Source organism: Tyto alba, unplaced genomic scaffold (genome assembly GCF_018691265.1).
Source record: "Tyto alba isolate M040663 unplaced genomic scaffold, T.alba_DEE_v4.0 Super-Scaffold_26, whole genome shotgun sequence".
Lineage (NCBI taxonomy): Eukaryota > Metazoa > Chordata > Aves > Strigiformes > Tytonidae > Tyto > Tyto alba.
Window position 1 is genome coordinate 9120769 of NW_024881300.1, and position 26847 is coordinate 9147615.

Sequence of the window (26847 nt, forward strand, 5' to 3'; positions counted from 1 at the left end):
GATCAGAGGGCTGGAGCACCTCACTTGTGAGGCCAGGCTGAGAGAGTTAGGGGTGTTCAGCCTGGAGAAGAGAAGGCTCCAGGGAGACCTTAGAGCGGCCTCCCAGTGCTTAAAGGGGCTACAGGGAAGGTGGGGAGGGACTCTATCAGGGGGTGTAGGGGTAGGACAAGGGGTAACGGTTTGATTCATACTTTATATTGGGATAATGACAGCGTATTTTTTGGTATATTAATATTGTTGAAAATGTGGAATTATTTCAAAGATGGAGATCGCAAAACTACCAAAGTCCTAACCTACTATCTCATAATCCATCCCTAAAAATCAAGTAAGTTTCTAGGAACATAACACTTGTTTGCAAGACCCATATGGTATTTTAGAACACCCACAGTTGTGAACTCTACTTACAAGGGAAAAAAGTGGTTGTTGTTGAGGAAAGTCTTATAATGTTACAAAGTCTGTTTTCATGTGGGTAGAGAGAAGAAAGGGCAGCAGAAACATACATAATAAAACACAAATGCTAGATGGACACTTTCAGGGGCAGACTTCGAGTTCTTTTGTCTTTCCCCAAGATAATATATCTATGCCAACATTACAGTAGCATCTAGGTGAGTTCAGTCAAGATCACCATAGGTCACAGTCAGTGCATGCTCACTCTGTAACTCTCTAAAGGGCTGGAAGTCCAACAGCAACGCAGGGAAAATCACAGATAGAGAAAATGTCATTTCAGCATGATCCACTAAAATGCCTGAACAACAAGAGGGGAAAACTGGGAAAAGAAAATTATCTTCCTGAACATGACAAAATTCCAGCTGAAATCTTCTTTTCCTGCAGTGCTGAGGCCATGCCTGTCTGACTTAGTATTAACAAGTAGATTAAGAACATGGGAAGGGCCATACCAGGTCAAATCAAAGGTCCATCTAGCCAGGTATCTTCTTTCATGAAGATATAAAAGCAGAAAGAGTATTCAAGTAGAGCAAATTATATTTGCCCCAAATACTATCCCAGACTTGCAACAACTTACGGCCTAAGGGGTTCTGAAACAGGATTTTCTACCTCAAGGATGCACTATGAAGTATGTGCACTGAAAAAACCACAAATCTTCATTTACTTTGAACATGCCACCTGCTAGCTTCGTCTGATACACCCTGGTTCTTGTATCGGAAGAGACAACAAGTAGTTGCTCTCTATTCACCATCTCAAAGACACTCATAATTTTATAACTTGTATCTTATCTCCCCTTGGTCAGCCTCTGTCCAGGGCAGAGAACTAGCCAAGTAGGCTTGGACTCTAACGTATGTGTCCACAACTGTAGAGATACTCAGGACAGAAGCAAATGAAAGATTTGAAGAATAGCACAGTTATATACTCTATTTCATTCTCTTTTCCCTTCCTGCTAATCCTTAACTATTTGAGGAGATAAAGTATTTTAGGAAAATTTGGACATTAAGCCTACTTTAAAACCATTGATGAATAGTGGAATATGGAAACTTTAATATGTGCTGTTCAGACTGATGCTTCTTGGGTGCAAGGAAAGTGTAAACATAAGGGAAAAGCCAAAAGCAACACCATCTAGGCAGCTTATTTTTAGGGAAGGAAGAAGAAAGAGTGTTGGAGGAAAGAGTATAACAGAATCTTTAACAGGTCCAATATTTAGTCAATACAAATCTAGAACACACCAGTACGTACCAACACCTGAGACTAACACAACACTCCAGCAAACCAGAGTTCTTGCAACAGTGTACATCCTATCAGTGTCCACATCCTAGCTGTTGTCACTGATCCATCTCTCCATCCTTGGAACTGGTATCTGCTCGTTTTCTACTGCCACATCATTTGCAGAAATCACTGGTTTTGTGGCAGCATTACAACCACCAGTCTTGCAAGCACAATTCTCTACTGCTCATGAAATCCATGTAGGGATGAGACCAGGCAGTGTCTCCTGTGGTCCCAATTTATTTCTTGGAAACTGGAGAAGTCTTCTGCACTCATCATGCAAATGGAGTTTTAGGATAAATATGGTTCAATATAGCAGTGGAACATCTCATTTCAGGATATAAAAGTTATATAGAAGATAGATACCATGTAATTTTATAAAATGCTTACAAATTAGTAGATACTCTACAAAAATGTTCTTAAAGTTCCCTCAAATAATAAATTACTATTCTCATAGACGCTTTCTTAAGGAACCTGGAAGAAGAACCAACAGTGCACTTAAAATTTCAACTGTATGAAATAGGTGCAGTCTGAGAAAGTACGTAAATTAATTATGTATTTTTGTATGTTCTGAGTTGTTTTGATTAGTGATTCTAGGATTTGCATGAATCAGGACTGCAGAAAATGGTCTCTAATTTTGATAAATTACTGATGTTTTTTCCTGTCCAATTTCTCTCTTCAGTGTTGCTAGTAACAATCCTTGTAGTGGAAGGGATTGCCGTTGCACAGAAGACACAAGGTACAATTTCAGTTTGATGATTTTCTTTCAAAAAATGTAACAGCTTTATAATTTTTAATTAAGCAATATAAGTGAAAGAAAGTATTTGTGTTCAGGTATTAATAGCTTTTGAATCATCAATATGAATTCCAGTATTTTCCACTTTCTCCCTATTTACTGCATTTTTTCCCAGTTGAACAAAGCCATCCAGTCACAAAAAACATGGAAGTTCACTTAGCCAATTAAAATTCTATGGTTTTGGACCTTAGAGATGGGGGGGGGGGGGGAAACACCACGGAAATTCATGTTTTCTGTATCTGACAACTAGCTTTTCAAATAGTCCACCCACAAACATTTTTGAAGCCTGGTGAGCAGGGAAAGCATCAGTTTCACAGACCTTATTTTCTCATGCGTGGGATTAACCTACAGTAAGGGGAGAAAAATTCCTTGAACTGACAACCCACAGAATTTCCTTGAACAATTTCTGCAAGAGACACTAAGTTTTCACCCCCATAAATCAAAAAGCTGCCAAGATACCAGTGGAAGGGGATGTCATTTACTGGAGGCAGCTAAGACCTGTATCAGCACTGACTCCCCCTCAAAGGTCTGCAAAGAAAAGCTGCGTAAATATAAACAACATTATAAGAGCACCCTGTGAGATTTAGGAAAAAAAAAAATCTAACAGAAACCACTTATCCTGTGTCCTACTCTCTCCAGTTCTGCTGATATCAAGGAGAAGGGCCAAAGCTACTTAAGCAAAAGGTCAGAGAGATTATACGAGTCCCAACTCCCTTCTCCTTGGATAAGGAAATCTGAACTAACAAAGCTCCTGGGAATGGTCCAGCATGGTGCACTAGCTTAATAACCTACATAATCTCAGTCAAGATGCATATTTCCCTGCACATCCAGAAAAGCAGCTTTGATCTTAAATGTGCAATCTACCTATTTGCTAGTAATTTTATTAGCTACCATTGCTGTATTTAGTGTATTTACATATTATAATTAATTCTGTTACAAGCATTCTGTATTCTGACAAATTATTCTAAATAGATGTTCAACCTAAGGGCCATGTACTTCAGTATACTTTGGAATCAGGGGCAAAAATAGTAAAAGCTAACAAATATTTTGGATTATATTTGCATAGGAATGGAGAGGACATAAGCCATAAAATAATGCTGCTATATTGGCAGCCACTGTGACTATCTGACTTAGAAATAAGAGCATCAAAAAATCTAAAATTACTTGTGTAAAAAACAATTACTCCCTCTCTTCTCTTCCCTTCACAAAAACTACTGGACATATTTGATATCCAAAAACTACGATCTCTTTAGGAGATATCATATCACTAATTTAAGCATAAAATTTTCCTAGCTAGGTATTAACAAATGACATGGAAGGGAGTTTTCAACCAAAATAAATTACTTTCTTCTTTTATAGGATATGCATTATGTCAGTGTGTTACTTTTGCAAAATCGAATTTGCATGCTTGCAGGAGAAATTTGTTTGATCACTTGTTTTTCTCTTAAGGTGGGCAAAATATTGGAGTGAATCGCATTCCTCCTACCCAGTGTGACAATTGGGTACGGACAAGTAATGGAGGACATTTTGCTTCACCAAACTACCCTAACCTGTACCCACCAAATCAAGAGTGCATCTATATCTTAGAAGGTACATGCTGCATTTCTGTTCTGTTGTGTTGTAATCTTACTCTTAAATGGATAATCTTGAACTGTTGAACAGTGTCATTTCACTATACTGTCAAGTATTATATAGCCATACTAGATATATAATCAATTCTGCAGTCATTTGATTGAACAAGAAGCTAAATTTGCTCTCTGAAGTAATAACAAATTAATAGAAAATGCAAACATTCAGGAATTAGCTATATGGGATAAGACATATCCTCACATCCAGAAAAAGTAGCATCAGATCTACTGTAATCTGTGAAGGCACAAAACTATTAAGATAAAACTTGTAGCTTGTTATCTTAATATCACTTCCAATATTGCTGATGATAAACTGCAAAAGATGGTTGAATACTATCTTCAGGATTTACCAGACCATACTGTGTTCTTCTAAGTCTGTCTCACAAGCAGAAAATATTTATGCTGTCCTTTATTAATAAAAAAAGACACTTTGGACTGCCATAGCACTGTATTGAAAATATGGAGATTTGTTAGCATTGCTGAGGTCACTACTAAAATAATGTGATGAGGACAAAAAAAATTCATTAACTAGAATAAAACCACATTCCAATAAGAATATCTTGGATAAAAGCTGCAAGACTTGGGACACACTAATTATTTTTTCCTCTTATTAGAATGCATCCAAAACCCACTGAAGTCAGCTAAAAGCATTAGTCAGCTTAATCGTCAGATTCATATCAATTAATTGAAATATTTCAAGTAGTGTTTCAGTGAGTTTCTATTCGTGCAGTATAGTACTGGTTCATAGACACCCTCTTTTTTGCTCATATGCATATGCACGCACATCTGAATTTTTGCATCTTCCCTGCCAGTGGAGGCACTGAAGAGCAGATACCCTGTCCAGCTTTAGAGTCTGGACGTACCAGATCCATTGCTGGATCTCCCTCACGCGAGGCAGCTTCCATGGAGCACAGAGGCGGTTTCCACACCTCTGTCCTCACAGTCCTTATACAGAAACAGTATGGGTACCTGGGCGAGCCCAAGGTCCTCCACAATTTCTAGATGAGATACTGTCCTTCCTGCAGACAACCGCTAATATGTGCAAATGGCTACGAATGGTTTTAACTCCTGTCCAGGTAAGGCATAAGGTCTAAGCAGAGTGTTAGTCATGTAAGTAAATCCTTTTTGCATTCAGAAGCAGCAGACAGCATGTGATTCTTTAATGCTGTCATTCCACGTGCCAGTTAGTATCTGAAAGTTCATGTAGCTCAATAGATGACAAGAACAAGAAACACTAAAGCTATTCATACAATATAAAGTCATGGTTCCAAACTACAGATGTGAAGGTCCGGTCACAAAGCAGCCATAGCTGCATCTCATCAGGCTTTAGGGCTCTGATCCAAATCCTGATGTTAGGCTGTTGCTGGTTCAGACTTACCAACATCTGTAGTCACCTGCACACGAATATATATACGAAGCATTTACACTTCTCTGAATAGTCTAATAAAGGATTTCTCCTGCCAAAGGATCTCCCAATTTGGGCTTAATGTTTAGGAAATATACCAGTGTTTAGCTCTTCATATCTTTTTCTTTTCCATTCTTTTCTGCATCCCTTAATGTTTTGTCCTTTTTCATGTACTTTGCTTTGATGGAACAATGCTTTTAATTTATATCTTAATATTAAACCTTGTTTGAATACCTTTGCATATGCGTTATATGTGTTGCATCAAATCTACGTAATTTCTGATTTTTCAACAATAAAGATCAGCAAGCAAAAAAATTCCATAAAATTCCATGAAAAGGTATCTTCTACACAACCATTTTTAAAATTTTTATTACAGTGTATCTGAGTCTTTGTATCAGATTGCCAGATGTATTTTGAGAAGTTCCCACTCTCTTTTTTGTCTTGCTATTTTAGAGGCCCATCTCTTCATTATTTCATGTCTCCATGTGTATTTTATATAGATCTTCATCTAATCTTTTGCTATACTTTTTTATGTCTAGCTGCTCCACGACAAAGAATTGAGCTGACCTTTGATGAACCTTATTACATAGAACCCTCATTTGAATGTCGGTTTGATCATCTGGAGATTCGAGATGGACCTTTTGGTTTCTCCCCTCTTATTAATCGTTACTGTGGTCTGAAAAGTCCTGCACTAATTAGATCAACAGGGAGATTTATGTGGATCAAGTTTACTTCTGATGAGGAGCTGGAGGGAAAGGGGTTTCAAGCAAAGTACTCATTTATACCAGGTAAAGACGCCTAAAATTCTGACCGAGTTAATGACCATCTGCTCCCAGTGAACTCTCTGGATGTATTTATGGTGATAGTCTAGAGCTGTATATCTTCATAAGTGCATATGAAGGCAAAGTGACAGTGTGATGGTTAGTCTCAGTCCTGCTAATCCTACAGCACACTTGACTAAAATCACCTTGGAAAACTGACTGAAGGCAATTTGCTAGTGAAGAAGTCAGTTGATCTTGTTCATGCTGAAGGCTTTAACAACTTCCCTTTGTTATTCTAACTTGTACCAGTTTCACCAGTGGTAGTAATGGACAGAGCATTTATGTAGACAAATAGCTGGCATTTTCAACAGCCTATCTTCTAGGAATATAAGACACTATGACAAAAACACCTGAAGCAAATCTACAATAGCACTTCCAGCCAGATGCAAAACATTTTAAATCTCCATTCAGAAAAGCCAGAGGAAATATCTATACAGTCCAAGCATCAGCTCTCAGTGATCAAATCTCAGAAACTCGATTTCCTCAAACCACAGAACTGTTCTTTGCTCAAAGTACTGTGTAGTTTACAGGGTATGAAAGAGAGGATAATATGCTGACAGTGCCTTTCAACAAACAAAAAGGATGTCTGCTCTGTGGGGCCACTTAAAACTGGCAGGGCATTCTTTTCACAAGAAAATTTGACCTCATGTCCTTGTGCAGTGCTTGACTGCTCTACTTCATAAATACGATACATGTAGTTATCAGCATTTTATTGTCCTTTGGGACAAAGGCCAATATACAAATGTCAGCTCTACTACTACTATAAATGTATACACAGGCATAACTTTTTAATGTCATCTTTACCCAACTGGTCTTCACCCCTACAGCACATGAAAACACTATACATGATTATATATTACTGCTTATAGAACCGTATATCTTGCTAGGGATGTAGACTTGGAGGCTCTACACATTAATATGGTGACCAGTCCACTGGGAATAACATTTTCATAGGGACAGTATTTACGCATTATTGCTAAGTCCATTTTCAAAACCATTTCATTAACATCATTTTCAAAACTAACTTAGCCTTGTTCCAGGCTTGAAATTTAAATATAAATTTAAACTGTATATTATTTTCACAGTAGATCACAGCAACTGAAGGACTGATATTTTTATTTCCTTCTCTTTCCTCTACATTTACATGGAGTGTGGTAAAATATTTTGGGATTGTGAAAATGGAAGAGGAAGTGCACATACACTCCCACTTCATAAAAAAATATCATCAGTTCATAAGATTGAAAGTCTGACAGAATTTTGCATATAGCAATCATAGATTTCACTACAGACAACTAAAATAGAGGAGGGCAAAGGCAGCATTTTCTCAACTGTACCGAATCTTAAGCTTAGGACTGAAGCACTTTAGGAGAGATGATAAACTCCCTATACAGGAAAACCTTTTGAGGATCACAGAACGAGCCAAATTCTGGATCTTCATTTGGAAAATAATTTTGTATAAAACAGACCTGCACTTTTGCATGAACTAGTACTATCTTTGCGTAGACTAACATTTCACACACATACACACACACACTATGATTTGTGTGATTTCTATGGTGATTTTCTATGCCACAGCTGTGAATGGGTACATCTGGCAAGTTTCTGTGCCGATTTGTGAGGAAACACTAACCTGTTAGATCACTGAAATGCAAGGCTTAGACATTCCAGCCCTTTACAGACTCATTTTTAGACAAGCCCTAGTCCCCGTAAAATAACATCAGTTAGCCAATATGAAAAAGTATTTTCTTACTTCACTACTAGTATGCATATAGTATACTACTACAGATACATATACTACCTATATGTTGCATTTAGAAGAGAGGAGATAGAGGAACAGTCAAGGTGAAATTCTGCCTTCATAAATGATGTCTACAACTGTGCTACCTGGCCTAATAGAAGAGGCATGGGTACCCAAGGAAAAAGTATCTTTAGTATTGAACTGTCCTTTATATTCTCTACTAATAGCAATTAGCTATTTCAAAGTGTTGATATATTCTGCTGAATGACTCCAGTTCAAATTGTTCAGAACTAGACAGACAGCAGTCTGATAAAAACGATGCCCACAGAAAGATCTCCTGTACTCTGCGGAGCTCCAGTGATTTCAGTGAAAACTGGCATAATTAAATTCAGAATGTAGCCTAGGAACAAAATAGTGAATAGTAACTTTTGGTGTTATGCTGGAAGTCTGAGCTGTCAGCATAAAATTACCTTATTCAAATAAGGTCAATCTTTGTTGAATAATCTTGAAAAAAAAAAAAAAGTCTCTGTACCCTCCAATTGATTGAGTAAACTTTCTGGCAATTCTTATTGTGACATAATGCAAAAATGGACATAATCCTTAGATTATACTAAACCTTGAAGTGATTCTCAAGCACTGATAGCCCTTGTGATTCATGACTTCTTTCTATTACAGATCCCGACTTCACTTACCTAGGAGGTATTTTAAATCCCATTCCAGGTCTAGTATTACAGTAACAATTTCTTTATACAAGAAATTTTAAATTAATGTCATATTGCATTTGACAGCAAGATATGTCTTATCCCTAGATTGCCAGTTTGAACTCTCAGGAGCTGATGGAATCGTACGTTCCAGTCAAGTAGAACAAGAAGGAAAAACAAAACCGGGACAAGCAGTAGACTGCATATGGACAATTAAAGCTACTCCAAATGCTAAGGTGGGTTTCATTCATATCATTCAGCATACAGTGGGTTTCCAAGTCATTAGTAACAGGTAATAGTCACTAGCTGTGATTTGCATAATGTCTTGCTTTCACTGAAATTAATTATGTATCAGTGGCTTAGGAAATCGAGATAGAGGATTGTTTCTGAAATTAAACTTATGCAGCACGTCCACAGTGTTGTCTTGCTATTATTTGAAACTTAAAATACAACATAGCTGTGGAAACTCTTTAAGCAACAGTTTTCAAGGGCATTTGACTTGGAGTCTGGTTTTATTGGAAGACCTCAGGCAAAAATGCTGGCTAACAGCTTTGATAAATTCCATTAAATCTTGCTGCCATGGTTTAAAATTTTGCCTCCAGTGGTTCTGTTGGAGAATTTGGCTCTGTTCCAAGTCAACAGAAACGTACCTGCTCCTCCCCAATCTAATTCACAATCCAGTACCTTAAAACCCACTTTAATCAGCAGTCTGAGCTAAAACGAAAGGCTTTACCTGGAAACAGCTGAGCAATTACCACTCTTTCTCTTCTGATTTCGCTATAGGATCACACCCTCTTAAAGTGTCACAATAAAATTTGCTAGTTTTTCTATCCAAGCCCTAAAAGGGCATATTAGCTGCCCAAGCCCAAAATCAGCATTAGTTACCTCAGGTACCTGATATTTATGGTTGTGCTTGCAGAACTAGAGACTGCTTATGAAAACTTCATTATCTTATGCTCATTAAAAATAACCTCAGCTTTATTGTTGGGCAGAGGGAAGGATAAAATCCTATACATAATTCCAAAATGAAATAGCAATAGCCTGTTTAAAAAAAACCCAACAGCTTTGTTTCAGAATCATACACTTGTTAATTACTTATGAGTTTCTTTGAAGAACACATTTTTTTTTCTCCATATAGCACACACATCTGTAATTTTGGTTCTATATGTATATTAAAGCACATAGCACTGCTTGCATGTACACAAAAATTTTAAAATATTTTTAAGCAGTAGCTGCCAAGATGATAAACCTACTCTATGCCTTCTTACACACTCCTACTAGTTAACTAGCCAGCCCTATTCACCAACCTCCAAATTAGTTTTAAACCAGCAACCTAAAAAATGGTAATAAGAGGACTAGACAAGAAAGAAACTAAAAAGCCATTAATATATTTGAGCCTTTGAGGAAGTGACTCAACTCCCAAGAGTCCTATACTAGTCTAAGTAATAGTAGGAGTTCTTCCAGAAACAATAATAAAACCATTTTCTCTCTACATTGCCACTTGAGTGCACCAGGTCTTATGCTTAAGTATTTTATTAAATTATTGAATGTTGCCATAAGGCAGAGTTACAGTTGGGTCAGTCCTGAGATTAGATCATCATCCTAAATTATTGAGTTAAAACATTACAGAAAAATAATTCTTAGTATTCTGACAATGGTTCCTCAAGCTTCAATTCTGGCAGAATTATGATGATAAAATCCATTAAAGCTGATACGGTGCAGTCTCTTGAGAAAAATAAACATAGTAATTTTTAATTTCTTCAATTTCATTTTTGTAATAAAAATAATTTTTTAAAACTGACACAACTGCAGCAATGAAAGGACTTCTAACATATGCATAATAGATACATAATAAATTACCTCCAGATTTCAGAAAATTACTAGAATAATCAATATATTCTTAAGAGTGAGGACCTTTTATATTTACTTGCTTAACACACGAACTAGAAAAAGCTTTTGTAGAGCTAAGTTCTTCTAATGGAATTATTCCTTTGTTTTCATACACAGAATAGCTCTACTACAAGTGTGATAACTTATTTTTAGCTTCCATTGTAATTTCACAGCAGATATATTAAGTCAATCACTATGTGACAATACCACCCCTCAGCCCAAATACTAGCATTTACAGTTCACACCTATGTTTTGAGATAAGACATTGGAAAGACAGGTTCTCAACATAGCTGAGAATTTCCAGCAGTAAGTCTAACAAATCCAGCAACAAGAAAAAAAAAAAAAAAAAAAAAAAAGAGAAAGAAAAAAAAATATATATATACTGAAAAATCACAAAACAACACGATGAAGCATGAGATAATATGACATAGGCGGCTGTGCCTTCTCAGAGAACGTGCAAGGGGAGACAGTGCTGGCAGCCTGCCTCTGGAAAACACTGGCAAGAAGGCAGCAGAGCGCACAAGTGTCACCTGTCTTTTCCCATGTTTTCAGTAGAGCCTGTTAAGCATATGCAGGGGATATCTTTCCCTGCCCCCCTCACAGACATGGTTGGTTTTGTTTTCGTGAGTTCTTCAAAATTCAGTTTTAAAAGGCTTTAGCACTAGCTGAGGTTAAAAGCGAGATAGGGCAAAATGGCAGAAATATAGGTAATATAGCAGTAGTAAGCATGGTATTCATCTACCCTGTCTCCCCTGCTTCACACACTAAACAAGAGTTTGAGATTCTTCTCATTAGGCAGATGCATGAAAAACCTCACTGTGCAAAAGGTCTTCAACATCCACAGCATCAGCTGGAGAGGTAATTGTAAACTACTCAAAACACATACATTCTAGACCCAAGCTGATCTGAGGAACATAGTGAAGACTTCATGGATAGAGGAAGAGCACCTCTTCTCCCACAAAGCAGGGGACCTCAGCTTCCACAGGGGTAGATTTCTTCTCTGACAAAATAACGGCTGTCTGAGGAATTTTGAAAGTTTAAAGATGGACTTGGCAGTGTGCTTAGGTGACAGTTACATACTTCATCAAGTTTTACTAGAATTCTGATAATTCCAATAGAACCATTCAAGAGATTTAAAAGCCCTATGATCTTTTCATGTAATTCTAATTGAATTACAATCTTGAACAGGTTTCCTGCTCCAGCAAAATAAATTTTCTTACTCTCCATGTGCCATCTTGGTCTCCTAATTCCCTTTACTGCATATGTTCTACCACATACACTGCCTTCTCTTGGATTAGATTTCTGCTTTTGGAAGAATTAAGGTTAGCTGAAACTTACTAACTCTTCCTAGATAGCCAGTTTACCTTTTTTCTGCTTCCATTTTTATTCAAATTACTCCTGACTCATGGTTTATGTCTTCTGTAACACTGCTCTGGAAAGTAATTAGCTTTCATTCTGAAGCAACAAATTTTAATTTCTTTATTTTACTTCAGAGCTTTTCTTACTAGACTCCTTCCCTTATATTTTAACATTGTTTTTATGAATTAAAGGAGAAAGAAAAGAGAACAGTCAAAACACCATTAAAATTATTTGAGCACATTTATGTGTTTCTTGTATCTTTTCTAGGGTAATAGAATGCACATTTAGCAGAGCTGCTTAAGGCTTCCTTCAGCAAGTGTGCTGCTTTTTGCCTTTTTCCAAGAGAAGTAGAAATATAGCGGAGTAAATTATTAAGTAAAGATTGTTTTGGGGAAGGGGGAGAACTGAAACAGATATTAAAACAAATTTCAAGTAATACTCCACATTGACATTTAATAAGAAAATGTAAATTTAAAAGTGGTGTGAGTTGTGAAGTTACACATCTGTGCAAGGGGACAAAACATCTTATTCAAGATTTGCTAAGAAAGAAAACTGTCTTCTCTATTACTTTTCCTAGAGACATTAATTTTTCTTTTCTAACAGATTTATTTGCGATTTCTCGACTATCAAATGGAGCATTCAAATGAATGCAAAAGAAACTTTGTTGCTGTATATGATGGAAGTAGTTCTATTGAAAACCTGAAGGCAAAGTTTTGCAGCACCGTAGCAAATGATGTCATGTTGCAGACTGGGACAGGCGTGGTACGAATGTGGGCAGATGAAGGCAGTAGGCTAAGCAGATTCAGAATGCTGTTCACTTCATTTGTGGATCGTAAGTAGATTTTAAAGTGCCTATTCTCCTGTTAGCAGGGTACTTCAGGTATTTTAGGAAAAGCATCAGCTATATATTATAGGGTAGGAACTCACAAGAAAGGTTGCTTGTTTCCTTCACATACTAGCAGGTAAATTAAATACTTGCTTTATTCCAGTTGTAAGCAGGGTTCCTGAAGAAAGGCTTTCCTCCATTCTTAAAAGGTTTATTTTTCATTTGATTTCAGTAATAATACAGCCCTAGGCTATGTCCTTCTCACAGTGAGTTCTACAATAATGAACACAGACTTAAAGATAGCAATGGGACTGAAGTGTGCTCTCCCACTAGCCCACATCTTCCAGTTCCCCCAAACACACAACAGGCGCTTCTCAAGCCCACACTGGATATTCAGAAGGCTAGAAAACACCTGTGACCCCGCAGAGTCTGGATCTGCTTCCTATCCACAGCCCTACCTTCAGTTTTGGATCTGGAACTACACCCAAGCTGTTACCTCCCCCTCAGCCACGTGTGACTCTAAACAATCCCACACATGTTCCCTTAGCAAAGCCCAGTTGTGTTGCACAGCCGTAGATGAGGAGTTAAATTCAGATTTAAGAAGGCTATATCAAAAGCAGACCTGTAAATGCAATCTGGATTTCTGTTTGGATTCCATAGCCTGGGTTAAAAATAGTCTTTATTCTCATTGTAAATCAAGATGTTTCTTGAAAGCATGCTTTTTGTGAGATTTCTCCTAAGTGCTTTTCCTCTGAACTTAATGGAATTTTGCTGTCAAAGAAGTAACTTTTTTTTGACAGAATTAAGAGGTCTGTAGCCAGTCCTGAAAGGGATCCTGGTCATCACTTCACAAAAAAATTTAAGGTTACAGGTAACAAGTAGATATTATATTCTGTTCCATAAACCAGTAAAGTTTAACACAAGAGAAAAGTTACTTTCTGTAAAAACAACCTTAATTAAGTAACAGAGAATTATAAGAAAAATAGTATTTTGCTCACTTTGCAGACAGGGTAGTAAGAAATAATTGCATGTTTCAAACTAGTCTATTGGTTAAGCTACAACAGGCATTTAATAAGCCGTAGATATTGTGAATTTCAATAAATATCAATTTTAAGCACAACTTGCTTGCAAAATTTATAACAGCTTTTCCAGTAGCTTTCATTTCAATACAATTATTAATTTTAGTGATAATGCAAGTTATTCCAGCTTTCAATCTAGAAAGTACCACGAACTTTGCCAGGGAAATTATCCCTTTATATTATAAATATTGGAGTGGATTGTGTTTCTTTGTTGTTAGTGAGTTTGGATTTTTGGAGGGGTTTTTTTGGGTGCAGGAGGTTGAAACAGTTAACTGCTCCTAGAGTTAGATAACTTTTCAAACTTATAATTTTAAACCAACTGGAAAATCATTGGCAGAAGAAAATCTGCAAAGGTATGTGGTTATTCTTATTTATCTTCTAACTTGATAGGCTAACTGAAAAGTGTGTCTGAAAAAATGTTTCATGTATTTTTAAATTATATACTGATAAGCAATTTTTCGAACTGAAAAGAGTGAATCCATGCTTATCTTATTTTCAGATCGTTAAGCTATTTTTCTCTTCTGCCTTACTAATGATTTGTAATTATATGAAGCCAACCATGAAAACAATCAATATTTCTGAAAAGATTTACATAAATGAACTAATTGTGCATGACAGTCACCTAACACACACCTAGTGCTGCTTGCAGATTTGACTAAGTAATTCAGCTAACAGCAATGTTAAAAATCAATGTATTTGACTTCTGGCTTGATTCAATACGTGAATAATGCTAGCTACAAAAAACACTGTGAACACTGCACCAGTCTTAGGCAGCTGTTACGAGAAGAATCCAGCTATATTCTTGAAATACTGGACTGGAACGGATCAATCATTGTGACTTTTAGACTTTTTACTCTCCAAATAACAAACAAAAGGAAAACGAAGTCCATTTGTCCCATCTCTATGAACTTGTGAACAAAAGGCATCCCCCCAAAACTTAAAGAGACTACACAGGAACGTAAAATAGAGGCTGCTAGCAGATGGAGAAGTGGCACATTTGCATCATCCAAAAATACAGAAACATGAAAAAATTCCCATGTTCAAGGAGATGAGAAAGGGACTGTGTCTTACATCATAATTCTTCCTCTGTGCCTCTAGAACTACAGCTCCATACTGAAACAACAGCAGATACACACAGATCCAGGACAACCACTCTGGATATGAGTTTCATAGATCCTCCTTTATCTCACAGTCAGAAATATTTTAGTAGATATTGTAGTCTACAACATGCATAGCCTTTTTAAGCTAGTCTCTTTGAATTATGATCCTGTTCATTCTTTATAAAGTAAAGTTTGCTCAATCGTTCTTTCTAAATTCGTAAGGAGAAACTACCTCTTTTCTCCCCACCTGTGCTAATAAGGACAAGAGCCTTTTCTTTTGTAATCTGCATCTTGAACATTTCTGCTTTAACTATTAGCCTCTCTCCCATTATATATGTATAATGGTTAGAAATACTCAGTACATCTTCCCATTCTATGAATTGCTTTAGGTTGTCTGGGATACTTGTTTTCGTATCTAGATTAATATTCTTGCATAAGTTTTAGCCTGTCATCATTTAGAACTTCCGGGAAAAGGTGTGAATCCCTTTGGAACTGAATTGCAGCATAATTTTGGACAATGCTTACATCATGATGCATCATGATTTCATACGATGCTTACAGAATAGTGCTTACATCGTGCCTTAAACCATTAATGATATTAATTGCCTTAGTATCCACTCTTGCTACACTGTAGGTCATACTTGGGCACACTGACAACTCAACAACCAGGTTCCTTGGTATTTTCTTTCCTAAAAAGTAGCAGTTGGTGAAACAGTTAAAAGACATAGTTAAGTCTGAATGTAGGAAAATGTTTCATTTTATTCTTACATTTACCAGGTAATTACATGGTTGAACTTAAAAAAATGTCCTGCTGAATCATGTCTCACTGAAAAATGGTTTGGCCTTTGAAACAAAGTGAGTATAAAACATACTTGAAAAAAGGCTGATGATTTAGAAATCTAACTAGGAAGTCTTTCTGTTTGGAGAGAATCAAGGAGCACAGGTTTCCCAGGACCATATGCAGCCAGTTGCTGAACATCTCCAAGGATGGAGACTCCACAACCACTCAGGGCAACCCATATGTCATGGTTGACCATACCAGTCAAGTCAGATAGTTCAAGTCCTTATCTTCGTGCCATTTCCCTGATTCCTCCCATCACTCTTGTACTGGTGACCCCAACACTGAGCATAGCACTCCAGATGTGATCTCACCAGCGCTGAGCAGAGGGGAGGAATCACCTCATCCTAACAGAGCTCAGGATGCTGTTGGCTTTTTTTGCTACAAGGGTGCATCACTGCCTCACATTTCACTTTCTCTCCACAAGGACTTCCAAGTGTTTATCTACAGAGCTGCTTTCCAGCTGGCTGGCCCTCAGCCTGTACACATATGTGGAGTTATTACTCCACAACTGCAGTTCTCTGTTCCCCTTTGTTGAACTTCATGAGGCTCCTGTCAACCCATTTCTCCAGCCTGACTCAAACAGCAGCACAACTGTCTGGCCTATCAGCCACTCCTCCCAGTTTTGTATCATCTGCAAATTCTCTGAGGGTACACTCTGTCCCAAAGTCCAGGTCATTAATGAAGAGGTTAAACAGTATTGGCCTCAGTATTAACCCCTGGGGTACATCACTAGTGACTGCCTCCAGCTGGACTTTGTGCCTCTAATCACAACCCTTTAATCCTGGCAGGTCAATCAGTTTTCAGTCCACTTCACTGTCCTCCTATGTAGCCTGTACTTCATCAGTTTTTCTACAAGGATATTATAGGATACAATTTGAAAGCCTTGCTTAAGTCGGGATATACAACATCCACTGCTCTCTCCTGATCTAAACTAGTAATTTCATCACTGAAGGCAATCAGGTTGGTCAAGCATGATTTCCTTGTCATAAATCTGTGCTGACTATTCCCCATGACCTTCTTAGCCCGGATACATTTGGAAATGGCTTCCAGTATTACTTGCTCTATCACCTTCCCAGGCATCAAGGGAAGCTCCCCCCTATCCCACTCAGGAGCAGGCCCATATTTTCCTTGGCCTTCCTTTTGTTGCTGATACCCTCGAAGCCCTTCTTGCTGCCTTTCATGTCCCTCACTATATTCAACTCCAGGCAGGCTTTGGTTTTCCCAGCCCCATCCCTGTACACTCACTGTCACTGAAATTACATTAAACTCTTCCAAAATACACTCTAAATACATTCTGTATTATGTTAAAGTATTACAGCACCTGTAGTACAACTAAAGCACAAGCTTCTCACATGGAACTTCTTGACAGGTTGCGAGGGGTTAAGCAATAACAGGAAGCTAATACAAAAGCTTAAAACCAACAAGCATAGGTTACCAAAATTCATTGGAGTAAGAAATGGGAAGACAATGCATATTGGATTTAAGGAATGCAAATCCGGAATTAAGTGTTTGAATTTTCTTTTCTCCTATGCATAACTCCTCTTTATGTCACTGAGACTCTGAAGCCTCACAGAAGGAATAAGTGAGAAACACACTGTATTCAGGACTAGTCACCCTCCTCTGCTGTACCCTTTGAGTTTCACATTACATTGCAGAGAATCCAGACTGCTCAAGAATAAATTCTTCCTATGAAACCAAACAGAAGAACGTCCATCATATATCTTTGCTGTTTAATAGATAACTGACTGCACTAATAACAGACATTTCTACCATAAAAATACCTTACAGAGAGAAAATCAATTTTTTGCCTAATGCTCTGAATTCATAAAGAATTCTCTATGTATGTTACACAACATCCTGAAAAGAATTATTACTATTTTTTTAATATATTTTTCTAATGTCAAGGAGTTATAACAAACATTCACAGAAACATAAAATCTTTAGGACAACTTCCTAGTTAATGTATTTCTTCAAATTTCTAACTACATATAGACAGACAGATCGATAAAAAGCTAAACCATACTCTCTCTTAATCCCTGCATTAGCTCTAATAGGAGTATCTAAGAGCTTTGCTTCGCAAGCAGGAATGACTTAGATGCCTCTAGTTACTGAAATCTCTTGCAATTACTGAAACAGTCCTCCACAAGCTGAAATCTGATTTGCCTTAAGATATTAATGGGCTCTAAAAATGCAGATATTCAGGAACTGCCTCACAACCAGCTATACCATCTACATAGCAGATGCACAGCAGATTGAATAAATATATAATTGATGGTGAGCATGTGATTTTTAAGTATTGAGTTTTTAAAGACGCGTATTAAAGCCTTCTTCCATTATTTGTGTTTTGTGACTGTATCTGCTACCCATTTTCAGCAAGAATTTTTTTTTTTGTAGCATTGATAATATAGCTGAAAGCAACCACATGAAGAGAGAGTAAATCATCCAATAATCAGTGATGTGCAGTAAAAATGATTATTTTTGAGACACAGATAAAGGAGGAGTATGCAAGTTAAAAACAAAAAAAAAAAAAAAAAAACAAAAAAAACCCAAAAAAACAAAAAAAAAAAAAAAAAAACAAAAACACCAAAAAAACCAGGAATTCACTAGTTCTATTGCAATGCATCAATTGCTGAAAATCCCTATGTTTTCTTTCTCTTCTCTCCTGCAGCTCCCTGCTCAGGCAACACTTACTTCTGCCATAGCAACATGTGCATCAATAATTCTTTAGTCTGCAATGGCATTCAAAACTGTGCATACCCTTGGGATGAAAATCACTGCAGAGGTAAATATGGTGCAAAGTGTAGCCTTCTAAGCTAGGCTGGTCAGTTTGCCTTTCAAGGAAGTCATGAAATGTCTTTTTTCCTGGAAATATGCTGAAGACAGCTATTCTACTATCCTCGGGAAGGTGTTCCAATTTTTTTTATTTAAACTCATGAGACATGTAAGCATCCTGAGTATTGATCTCACTGCTTTATAATTAAATTTATTCCTCTTCAGCATATACTCTATTTTAAAAAGATGTCAGCTTAATAGAAAGCGGAAGTTTGTATTTGCCAGGTTGCATCCTATCCATTTCTAAACTTTAAATGAAGTAAGGATCATATAGGGGCAGGTAATAACTTTTACTACAGAAAAAATTAGAGAGCTGGAAAAAGACAGACAAGCCTTCAAACACGGAAATCCTTTCTTAGTGCTGAAATAGAAGCAACAATCTTCAAACACAAATTTTAAAATTAATCACAGACTAACTCAGAGTAAATGCAACTACTGCATAGGGTGTGAGAAAGGGTGGGAGGAAGGAGGAATTGTTCGGAAGCAAGAAGTCATTGCTTATGGAAAGCAGACACATAAATCGCTGCTTCTAAAACATGGGGTAGGGAGTATTGTTTAAATCATCATGGTTACAGTAGAGACTTGCTTCAGTATCAGGTTTTATAGAAAACATTCTCATGACTTGAGGAAATTGTTACTCTGCTAAAGCACATATATATTCATCTGTGCTTCAACAGTAGCTGAATTTTCAGAGTTGGAACAAAAACAGTTTAAGGGCAACATTTTTTCTTGCTAAAACAATAAAACAACAAATTTGCGCTTGTTTTTTTTTTTTTTTTTGTCTGATAGAATGGCATAAATAGGACTGAACGCAACTCCTAAAAGATTTAAATAGGTACTTCATTTCAAAGATAAATTGACCCTGCAGGAAGGGTCAAAACCTTCTCTATGGAAAATCTTGCAATAAAATGACTTTAACACACAAATCCAGCTTAAATTTTTTAGTAAATGTTTTTAAAACTACTTTGAAATTGCATTTTGGACAAACAAACAGAAATCACACCAGTAATAAATACTCTAATGCTAGGTATATTGTGGAAGCTTTCCAGTTATCAAAACTGATCCGTAACTCCCAAGTTTTTAGTGTGGAAGTAAGCTTCCTCTAAACAATCATTATCTTTGATAATATTCAATGTTCCCTCCTAAGTGCAATTTCCAGATCTCCTTCCCATCTCTACCAGCTGTTTTCTAGAATCTTGCCTAGGATCCACACTTCAGTCACGTACCACAGCATTTTAAAAATTAATTCCATAAAAACCCTATCGCAATGTGAAGAAAATGTCTTTCCCAATATTTGTAAATTGCTGTATCTGGTGCTGAGTAACCAAGCATGCGTCATGTTTAATACAGTCTAAATTCTGCTTTAATACTTGCACAGCAGATAAAGGGGCAGCTGAAGACTGGATCCATATTGCCAGTTGAAGTAGACTGAAGGGAGACTGCCGCAACCAAACGAGAAATATCTAGCCTTAAAAAGAAAGCTTCTCACAACTGTGCTCAATTCCTGCAAGCACCCAGAGTTCTCATTTAGTCCACATCGATAGATACCTAAATCTGAGCACATTGTGACCTATCTTATGCCTAAACCCAGTAATACAAAAATTGCACACAACTGCCTTCTCTATTAATTTCTTTTAAGAGACTGAAGACAACAACACCTTTTGCATAGCAACTTTTTGATTAGAGTATCTTCCAAGAAGTAACCTAGATGCAGATGAGCAAACAGCCATAGCACTGAAATTCCTACCTCCCACAAAGTATGGTAACACTAAGTTGTAAGCTAGGCAGGACAAGGCAGGATATCTTCCTTCACATTAAAGACATAAATACAACTCAGAATAAACAACCTAAGAATTAGAACTGTATTTCAGACATAACTTATTAGCCAGTTCCTTGGGACTCTGTTTAGTATATGGATTGTTTAAAATCGTGTATAAGGGTATATAACTCTTTCCATGCACTGTGTGGAGTATTTAGGTGCATAACACATATCCAGGTGCCAGGAGCCAGATACCCGAAAATCATATGTAACATTTAGGCTACTACATTTTCTTCTGCAGAGTCTTAAATGCTTTTCTTCCCCACTAGTGAATGTTGCAGAGGCTCAGCATAGAATTCTTTAAGTCCCCTTGACAAATACACTTACAGAACAGAAATCCATCCAGAAAATTTTAATCATTAAATAAGAACTTTAAAGTATGGAAAACCATCTTGTTCTGATGCTGCCATCTTGTGTGTTGTCATATGAAGTACTAGCCAAAAGTGCCATATGATTTGGGTTGGTTAGTTCCCCCTTGCCTCCCTCCCCCTTTTTATTTTCCCAGCTGATTTGATTACTGGACTGTTAAAACTGTAATATATCTATACTAAAGCTCTCTGTGTTGAAATACATATAAAAGATTTACACAACAGACACAGTTATTAAGTTTCCAAGAGATATGAAAACAGATAGTACAGTCAGTCTTACCACTATGATAATATTTCACTTTTGAAGAACTAGATAATTTTAAATCTAGATTTCCTTCTACTGACATCAATGGGAATGTTACCAGCAGGAGCCAAGCATGTTAAAAGAAGCATCATCTGTAGCTGTATAAAATCCTGTTTAACTTGTGGATTTGGGAATATCAGTATAGGTTCAGGAGTGAAGCCACATCCCAGCTGAGACAGCATGCACTCACCACAGAGTTCCACCAGCCACTGAATTATCATATGGTAGCCACTAATGCAGACAGGGAATTAGACTTGCTGAACAAATGCACAGATCCAGTATGATAAATCCCACTGACATACGGGTCTAGTCTCCAGCGACAATAAGTCATTTCATTAATGCAGGACTTATATGGCAATCACAGTACAGCTTGCTTTGCTTTAATATGTGATCAAAAGTGGGGAAAATAACAAAAGCCTTAACATAATCCTTGCTTTTGCTTTACAGAAAAGAAAAAGACTGGATTGTTTGAGCAAATCACCAAAACTCATGGAACAATCATTGGCATCACATCAGGGATAGTTTTAGTTCTTCTCATCATTTCAATTCTAGTACAAGTAAAGCAACCTCGCAAAAAGGTAATGGCTTGCAAGACTGCTTTCAATAAAACTGGTTTCCAAGAAGTATTTGATCCTCCACATTATGAACTATTTTCACTAAGGGACAAAGAAATTTCTGCGGATTTGGCGGATTTATCAGAAGAACTTGAAAACTACCAGAAAATGAGACGCCCTTCAACAGCTTCCAGATGCATTCATGACCACCACTGTGGCTCCCAGGCCTCTAATATAAAACAAAGCAGGACAAACCTCAGCTCCATGGAACTTCCCTTTCGCAATGATTTTGCACAGCCTCAGCCAATGAAAACGTTTAATAGCACATTCAAGAAAAGTAGTTACACCTTCAAACAAGCGCATGATTGCCCTGAGCAAGTCATAGAAGACAGGGTGATGGAGGAGATTCCATGTGAAATCTATGTTAGAGGAAGAGAAGATACGGCACAAGGTTCATTATCTATTGACTTTTAATTTCCTAGTGAAGGTGGTATCAGTGTATATACAAGATGCTTGTGTATAATGACAGTGTATATATTAAAAGTGTACTATATGCAGCGTGTGATATGCACACACTTTTAGCTTATTATACTTCATTTAAAAAAAAAAAAAAGTCTTCATAACTAATTCTTGATGGAAAATGGTGGATTTCCTCCCATCTTTCCAAGCTACCTATCTGGTGGAGGAAAAAGACAGAGACTTTGCATGGCAAATACAAGTTAAGAATATTGGAAGAAAAAAAAACAACTACTAATCAGTGAACACTGAAATCAATGACTACTATTTTCTTCCTCATATCATTTTCTCTTCTTTAGATGTCTGCTTTTCAAGACAATTTTAATACCTCAGTTACATAAATAAAAGTAGTTAAGTGCACCACGTGTATGTCAACATAGATGTCTTACTGTATTTGTCAAATTGAAAGTAGAGTTAGTGTTAAGTGCCAGTTAAGACTCAAGAATTACGTTACAGCCATCTGTTTCATCTTGCCAACCATTTATATTGCCTTTAATTATAAGTTCCTCACTCTGCTTTGTGAGAAATAAGTGTAAAGGATTACTGCCTTTTAAAAATATTGAGTTATATTAATTTTAGTATATTTGGAAATATATAATCTTTGCAGCTTTTGGTTTAAAACACAAGTACTCGTGTTATTCTAGATGCAGACTTACAACAGTTTTCTTTCAAGAAGGTTTAGGATTTTAAAATACTCTGCCATATATTATAGATCCATATGGCTCACTGATTTCACAGCTCTGTAATTAGAAAACAGTTTTGTTCCTGCATTTTCCAAGTATTTACATAAATAGACTGTACTGTACATTTGTCTCTTAAAATAGCCTTTTACTCCTTATTGCAGCCAATCTTCCCTACTGAAATCAGTGATGATACTTTTAGCTCGTGTCCTACTTGCCTGAAGAGAACTGCTCTAAGGTCTGTGTGATTACCAAGTGTATGTGAAGATACTGGAAACAAAGAAAAATCACAAAGCAACTCTTATTTATCCTTATGGAACCCTTATTGTGCCCCTTGTTTCCACTTGCAAAATTGCACATTTCATACCTTTTTTAATGGTGGTTTGGACCTAATTTTAAAATTTTTACAATATAGAAAAATTTTTAAAATATTATAATTCTCATTGTGATTTTTAAACTTTTTATATAGTTTGATACTGTACAGACTATTTATTAAATCAAAATATAGCACCTGTACAGCAGGCTTGTTTCAGTGTCCCTATTAGCAGCTCTGAATAACATGCAGCGGCTGCTGCATACATCACAATTTACCAAGAATACTTAATATGACTTCCACATTAGCCTACACTTTATTCCCTGGTTTGTTTGGGTTTATTCTGATATTTTCTTAACAGGAAACCTTTCACTAAAGATGACCTACCAGCTTGTACTGGGCATATCTTTTATTTACAAACGTATGTTTGTTATATTGACTGTAGTACAAAAAAAAAAAAAAAATGACCCTAGCAACTGAAAAATCTTTTCTTTAAAATAAAAAAATGAGCAGCAGTAATCACAGATTTACATCAGAATGACAAAGAAAAAAGATATTTTTTACAAATGCTTAGAATCTAAGAAGTTTAAGGGGAGAAAAAAAAAAAAAAAGGGGGGTGTGTGTATGGAATTGAGTATCTTCAACACTTCCCAAATTCAGAATGAGCCCTGTCTAATATCTATAAAGAACTTAATCAGAGGTTCATAGACCAGACCCCTAAGGCTGTATCCGGGTGTCAGTTTTTGTGCTGGTCCCAGAATGCATTTAAATTTGAGAGAATGAAAATTAGCATTATTTTTAGATGCACTTCATGCAGAAGACAAGTGTTTAAAAATCTAGTTAATTTTGACTTGAAAATTTTTGAATGTTTAATTAAAACATTTCTTGACCGATTTCATTTACTTCTTACTGATTTCAGTAATAAATATCTCACCATGACCTATATGATACACAATGTTATTTGCGACAGTCTCTTAGTTCCAGATTCTGTCAACAAGTAATATGTAGTTTTACACAGGTCATTTTTGCCTATATAACTCTTGTAGGTGCTAGGTTTGCATGATTAGATTTTCTTTTTAAGGTATATTTGTCCATGTGATAAAAATAATGTGATCCCTATTCTTTCTTAAGTTATGTTGTCTTTGAAAAGTAAACCTGCAATAATAAAACAAATAGCAAGCCTGCAAAGCCCAAGTCTGTCAAAAAGAAGGGGAAAACCTCTGTTGAATCAGTTCCCAAATGACCTGAATAATATTTCAGTCAAAGTTGGAACTTTTCGGTTACATGGACAGAACACGGCTGCTTTTTGGCTACCCCAGAGCACATAGCTGAGGTCCCATAACCAGTCATATCTTCCGTGCATAACTTTTCCCAATATTCCCAAATCCAGCTCTACAAGATTCACTTTCCCCCCTTCCTTGCTTTCTAATCTGGGTTTTTTTGTCCTTAGTATGAAGGCAAGATACTCTTGCCTAGTTAACACCTGCTCCTGATTCGCAATAGAGTGCAAAAACTCTCCTGGAGGGAGCTTTGCAGGATTTCTGTAATAGCAGACCCAACACTTACTCTGGCAATAGCTGTGGACTTGAACAGATCCCAGAGAGAAACCCAAAGGGATAATGATTTCCATAGGTTTCTATGAATATTAAGGGCAGGAAAATTAAATACCAGTCCTTGTTTTATTAGAAGCAAGGTGAAATTAACATTGAACCTAGAAGTCTGAAAGGGAAACTTGCATGTGGTGTGTTTAAAAACTAGTATGCCTATACACCTTACTGTAATGTTGGGTTCAATTAATTAGCTGTGCTTTAAGAATGAGTGGTAACTATTAAAGCCATAATTCCACTTCCAGTGTAATTAAATTCCTTTCACTACAGAGAAAAATTAAGTGGGTGGACTGCTTGGTATTAGAGTGCAGAAAGCTGACATTTTCAGCAAAATAATCTAATTTTGGTTTTGCAGTCTCAATCCAGTTGGAGCTGATGTGGTCTTTAAACTTTTTTTTTTGGCATTAACAAACCCCATCCACTGTCATACTTTTGCAATATCTAAGTAGTATTACTGTATTTCCATTGTCACCATCTTAAAGCGATACATTTCTGGGAGCATTCTGATTTTGCACTCAATTGTACCCGTATCTCTGATACCTTGTGTTAACAATACATTCCTTATTAGTCAATCCCGATGTATCTGTTCACAGCAACACTCAGTCAAATCCGTTTACTGTTACATGTCCTTATTTCAAAGTTTATGTATGAGCCCTGTGATTGTAGACTCTTTACCAAAACAAAATTTCTTATCTGTGTCAGCCTGAAAGATAAGATGATTTTACATTGAGATCACACTGTTAAAACTGAGTATTAATTATAATGCAACAAGGGATTTTAAAACCAAAAACCTTTCTTTGATTTGATTTATGCTTTGAGAAATTGGTATTTATAGCACCTATCTCAATTTGACAATATAAATCTCTTATCTTTAAAACTGCTGTTTCTGTTGTTTCCAATGATGATCTCTATAGTGTAAATCCCACCCTATAAATACACAAATAAATTACATGTCAATATGCTCTAATACATGGTTCTGTGTCACCATGGAACTGCAAGTTTATTTTCACAGATTCCTTTGCTACACTCAATTTTACAGAATCAGCTTAAAAATCTGTTTTCCATCTGTTTCTTACATCAGCACTAACAACGGTCATTTATGAACTATCAACTTGTTCCCTCTTATCTAGCTATTTAAGATAATCTACCATATATCAGATAAAACATCTTAGTTTTTACAAGTCTTTTCTTACAGAGCCAGGCTAAGGGAGACACAAAGTAAGAACTTGATGTCTTTGTATGTCTTTCCATTACCATCACATAATTTATGACAATAGCTTTTACACTGCAGAAACCCATAAAAAAATTGATGTCAAATTCTGTTCAAGAAAAAATAATGTATTATAATAAACCAAATCATAGGTACCTAAGACCAACAGACCTCAAAACTCAAAATAATTTGCTGCTTTGGAATCTCAATCATGCCTTCTGAAGAAGAGCTGTTAATGTTGTCAGTGTACTTAAAGGATGCACATCATACCATCTTCGCTGAACTACTTCTCCTCCCAAACACAGGTTTCCTAGACATCTTTGAAGTGTTACATCTTATTTCACTTTTTTATTAATTTGTATATAGAAACATATTAATTACATCTTATAATTAGCCTCAAAGTACATCTTCACCTATATGACAGTTGCTTCTGTTTTCCTTCCAGATGCATTCAGAAGCAAGTATTACATTGTAGAAGTATTTATCATTAAACCACAGCATTTCAGCATTTAAGCATTATGTTAATTTTTGAGTTTATACTGCAGCTTATTTTTTACCTGAAAAGAGACTACAAGGAAAACTCAAAGCCCATTGGATTATCTCCTTAACCTCAAATGAATAAGGCTAAACTGGAACAGAATACATACTCAAGGTTTAGTATTTTATGGGGAAGTAATATCAGAATTAAAAGGGCATCTTTTTTTTTTATGTGAGAGGGTTTAGTTTGCCCCTGGTTATCACACTCAG

The 26847-nt window shown here is 36.5% G+C and overlaps 1 protein-coding gene across 1 annotated transcript in view; it reads left to right on the top strand.

Annotated features, from left to right (window-relative positions):
- NETO2 (neuropilin and tolloid like 2) overlaps nt 1–25857 on the top strand; it is a 36310-nt gene extending 10453 nt beyond the window's left edge. Inside the window, exons 2-9 of the mRNA XM_042797765.1 lie at nt 2396–2452; nt 3959–4099; nt 6082–6330; nt 8777–8821; nt 8911–9038; nt 12655–12883; nt 18566–18679; nt 21668–25857. Of these exons, the coding sequence (XP_042653699.1) occupies nt 2396–2452; nt 3959–4099; nt 6082–6330; nt 8777–8821; nt 8911–9038; nt 12655–12883; nt 18566–18679; nt 21668–22248 (1544 nt within the window). The 3' untranslated portion in view covers nt 22249–25857. The remainder of the gene's footprint in view (nt 1–2395; nt 2453–3958; nt 4100–6081; nt 6331–8776; nt 8822–8910; nt 9039–12654; nt 12884–18565; nt 18680–21667) is intronic.
- Nucleotides 25858–26847: the final 990 nt, after the last annotated feature.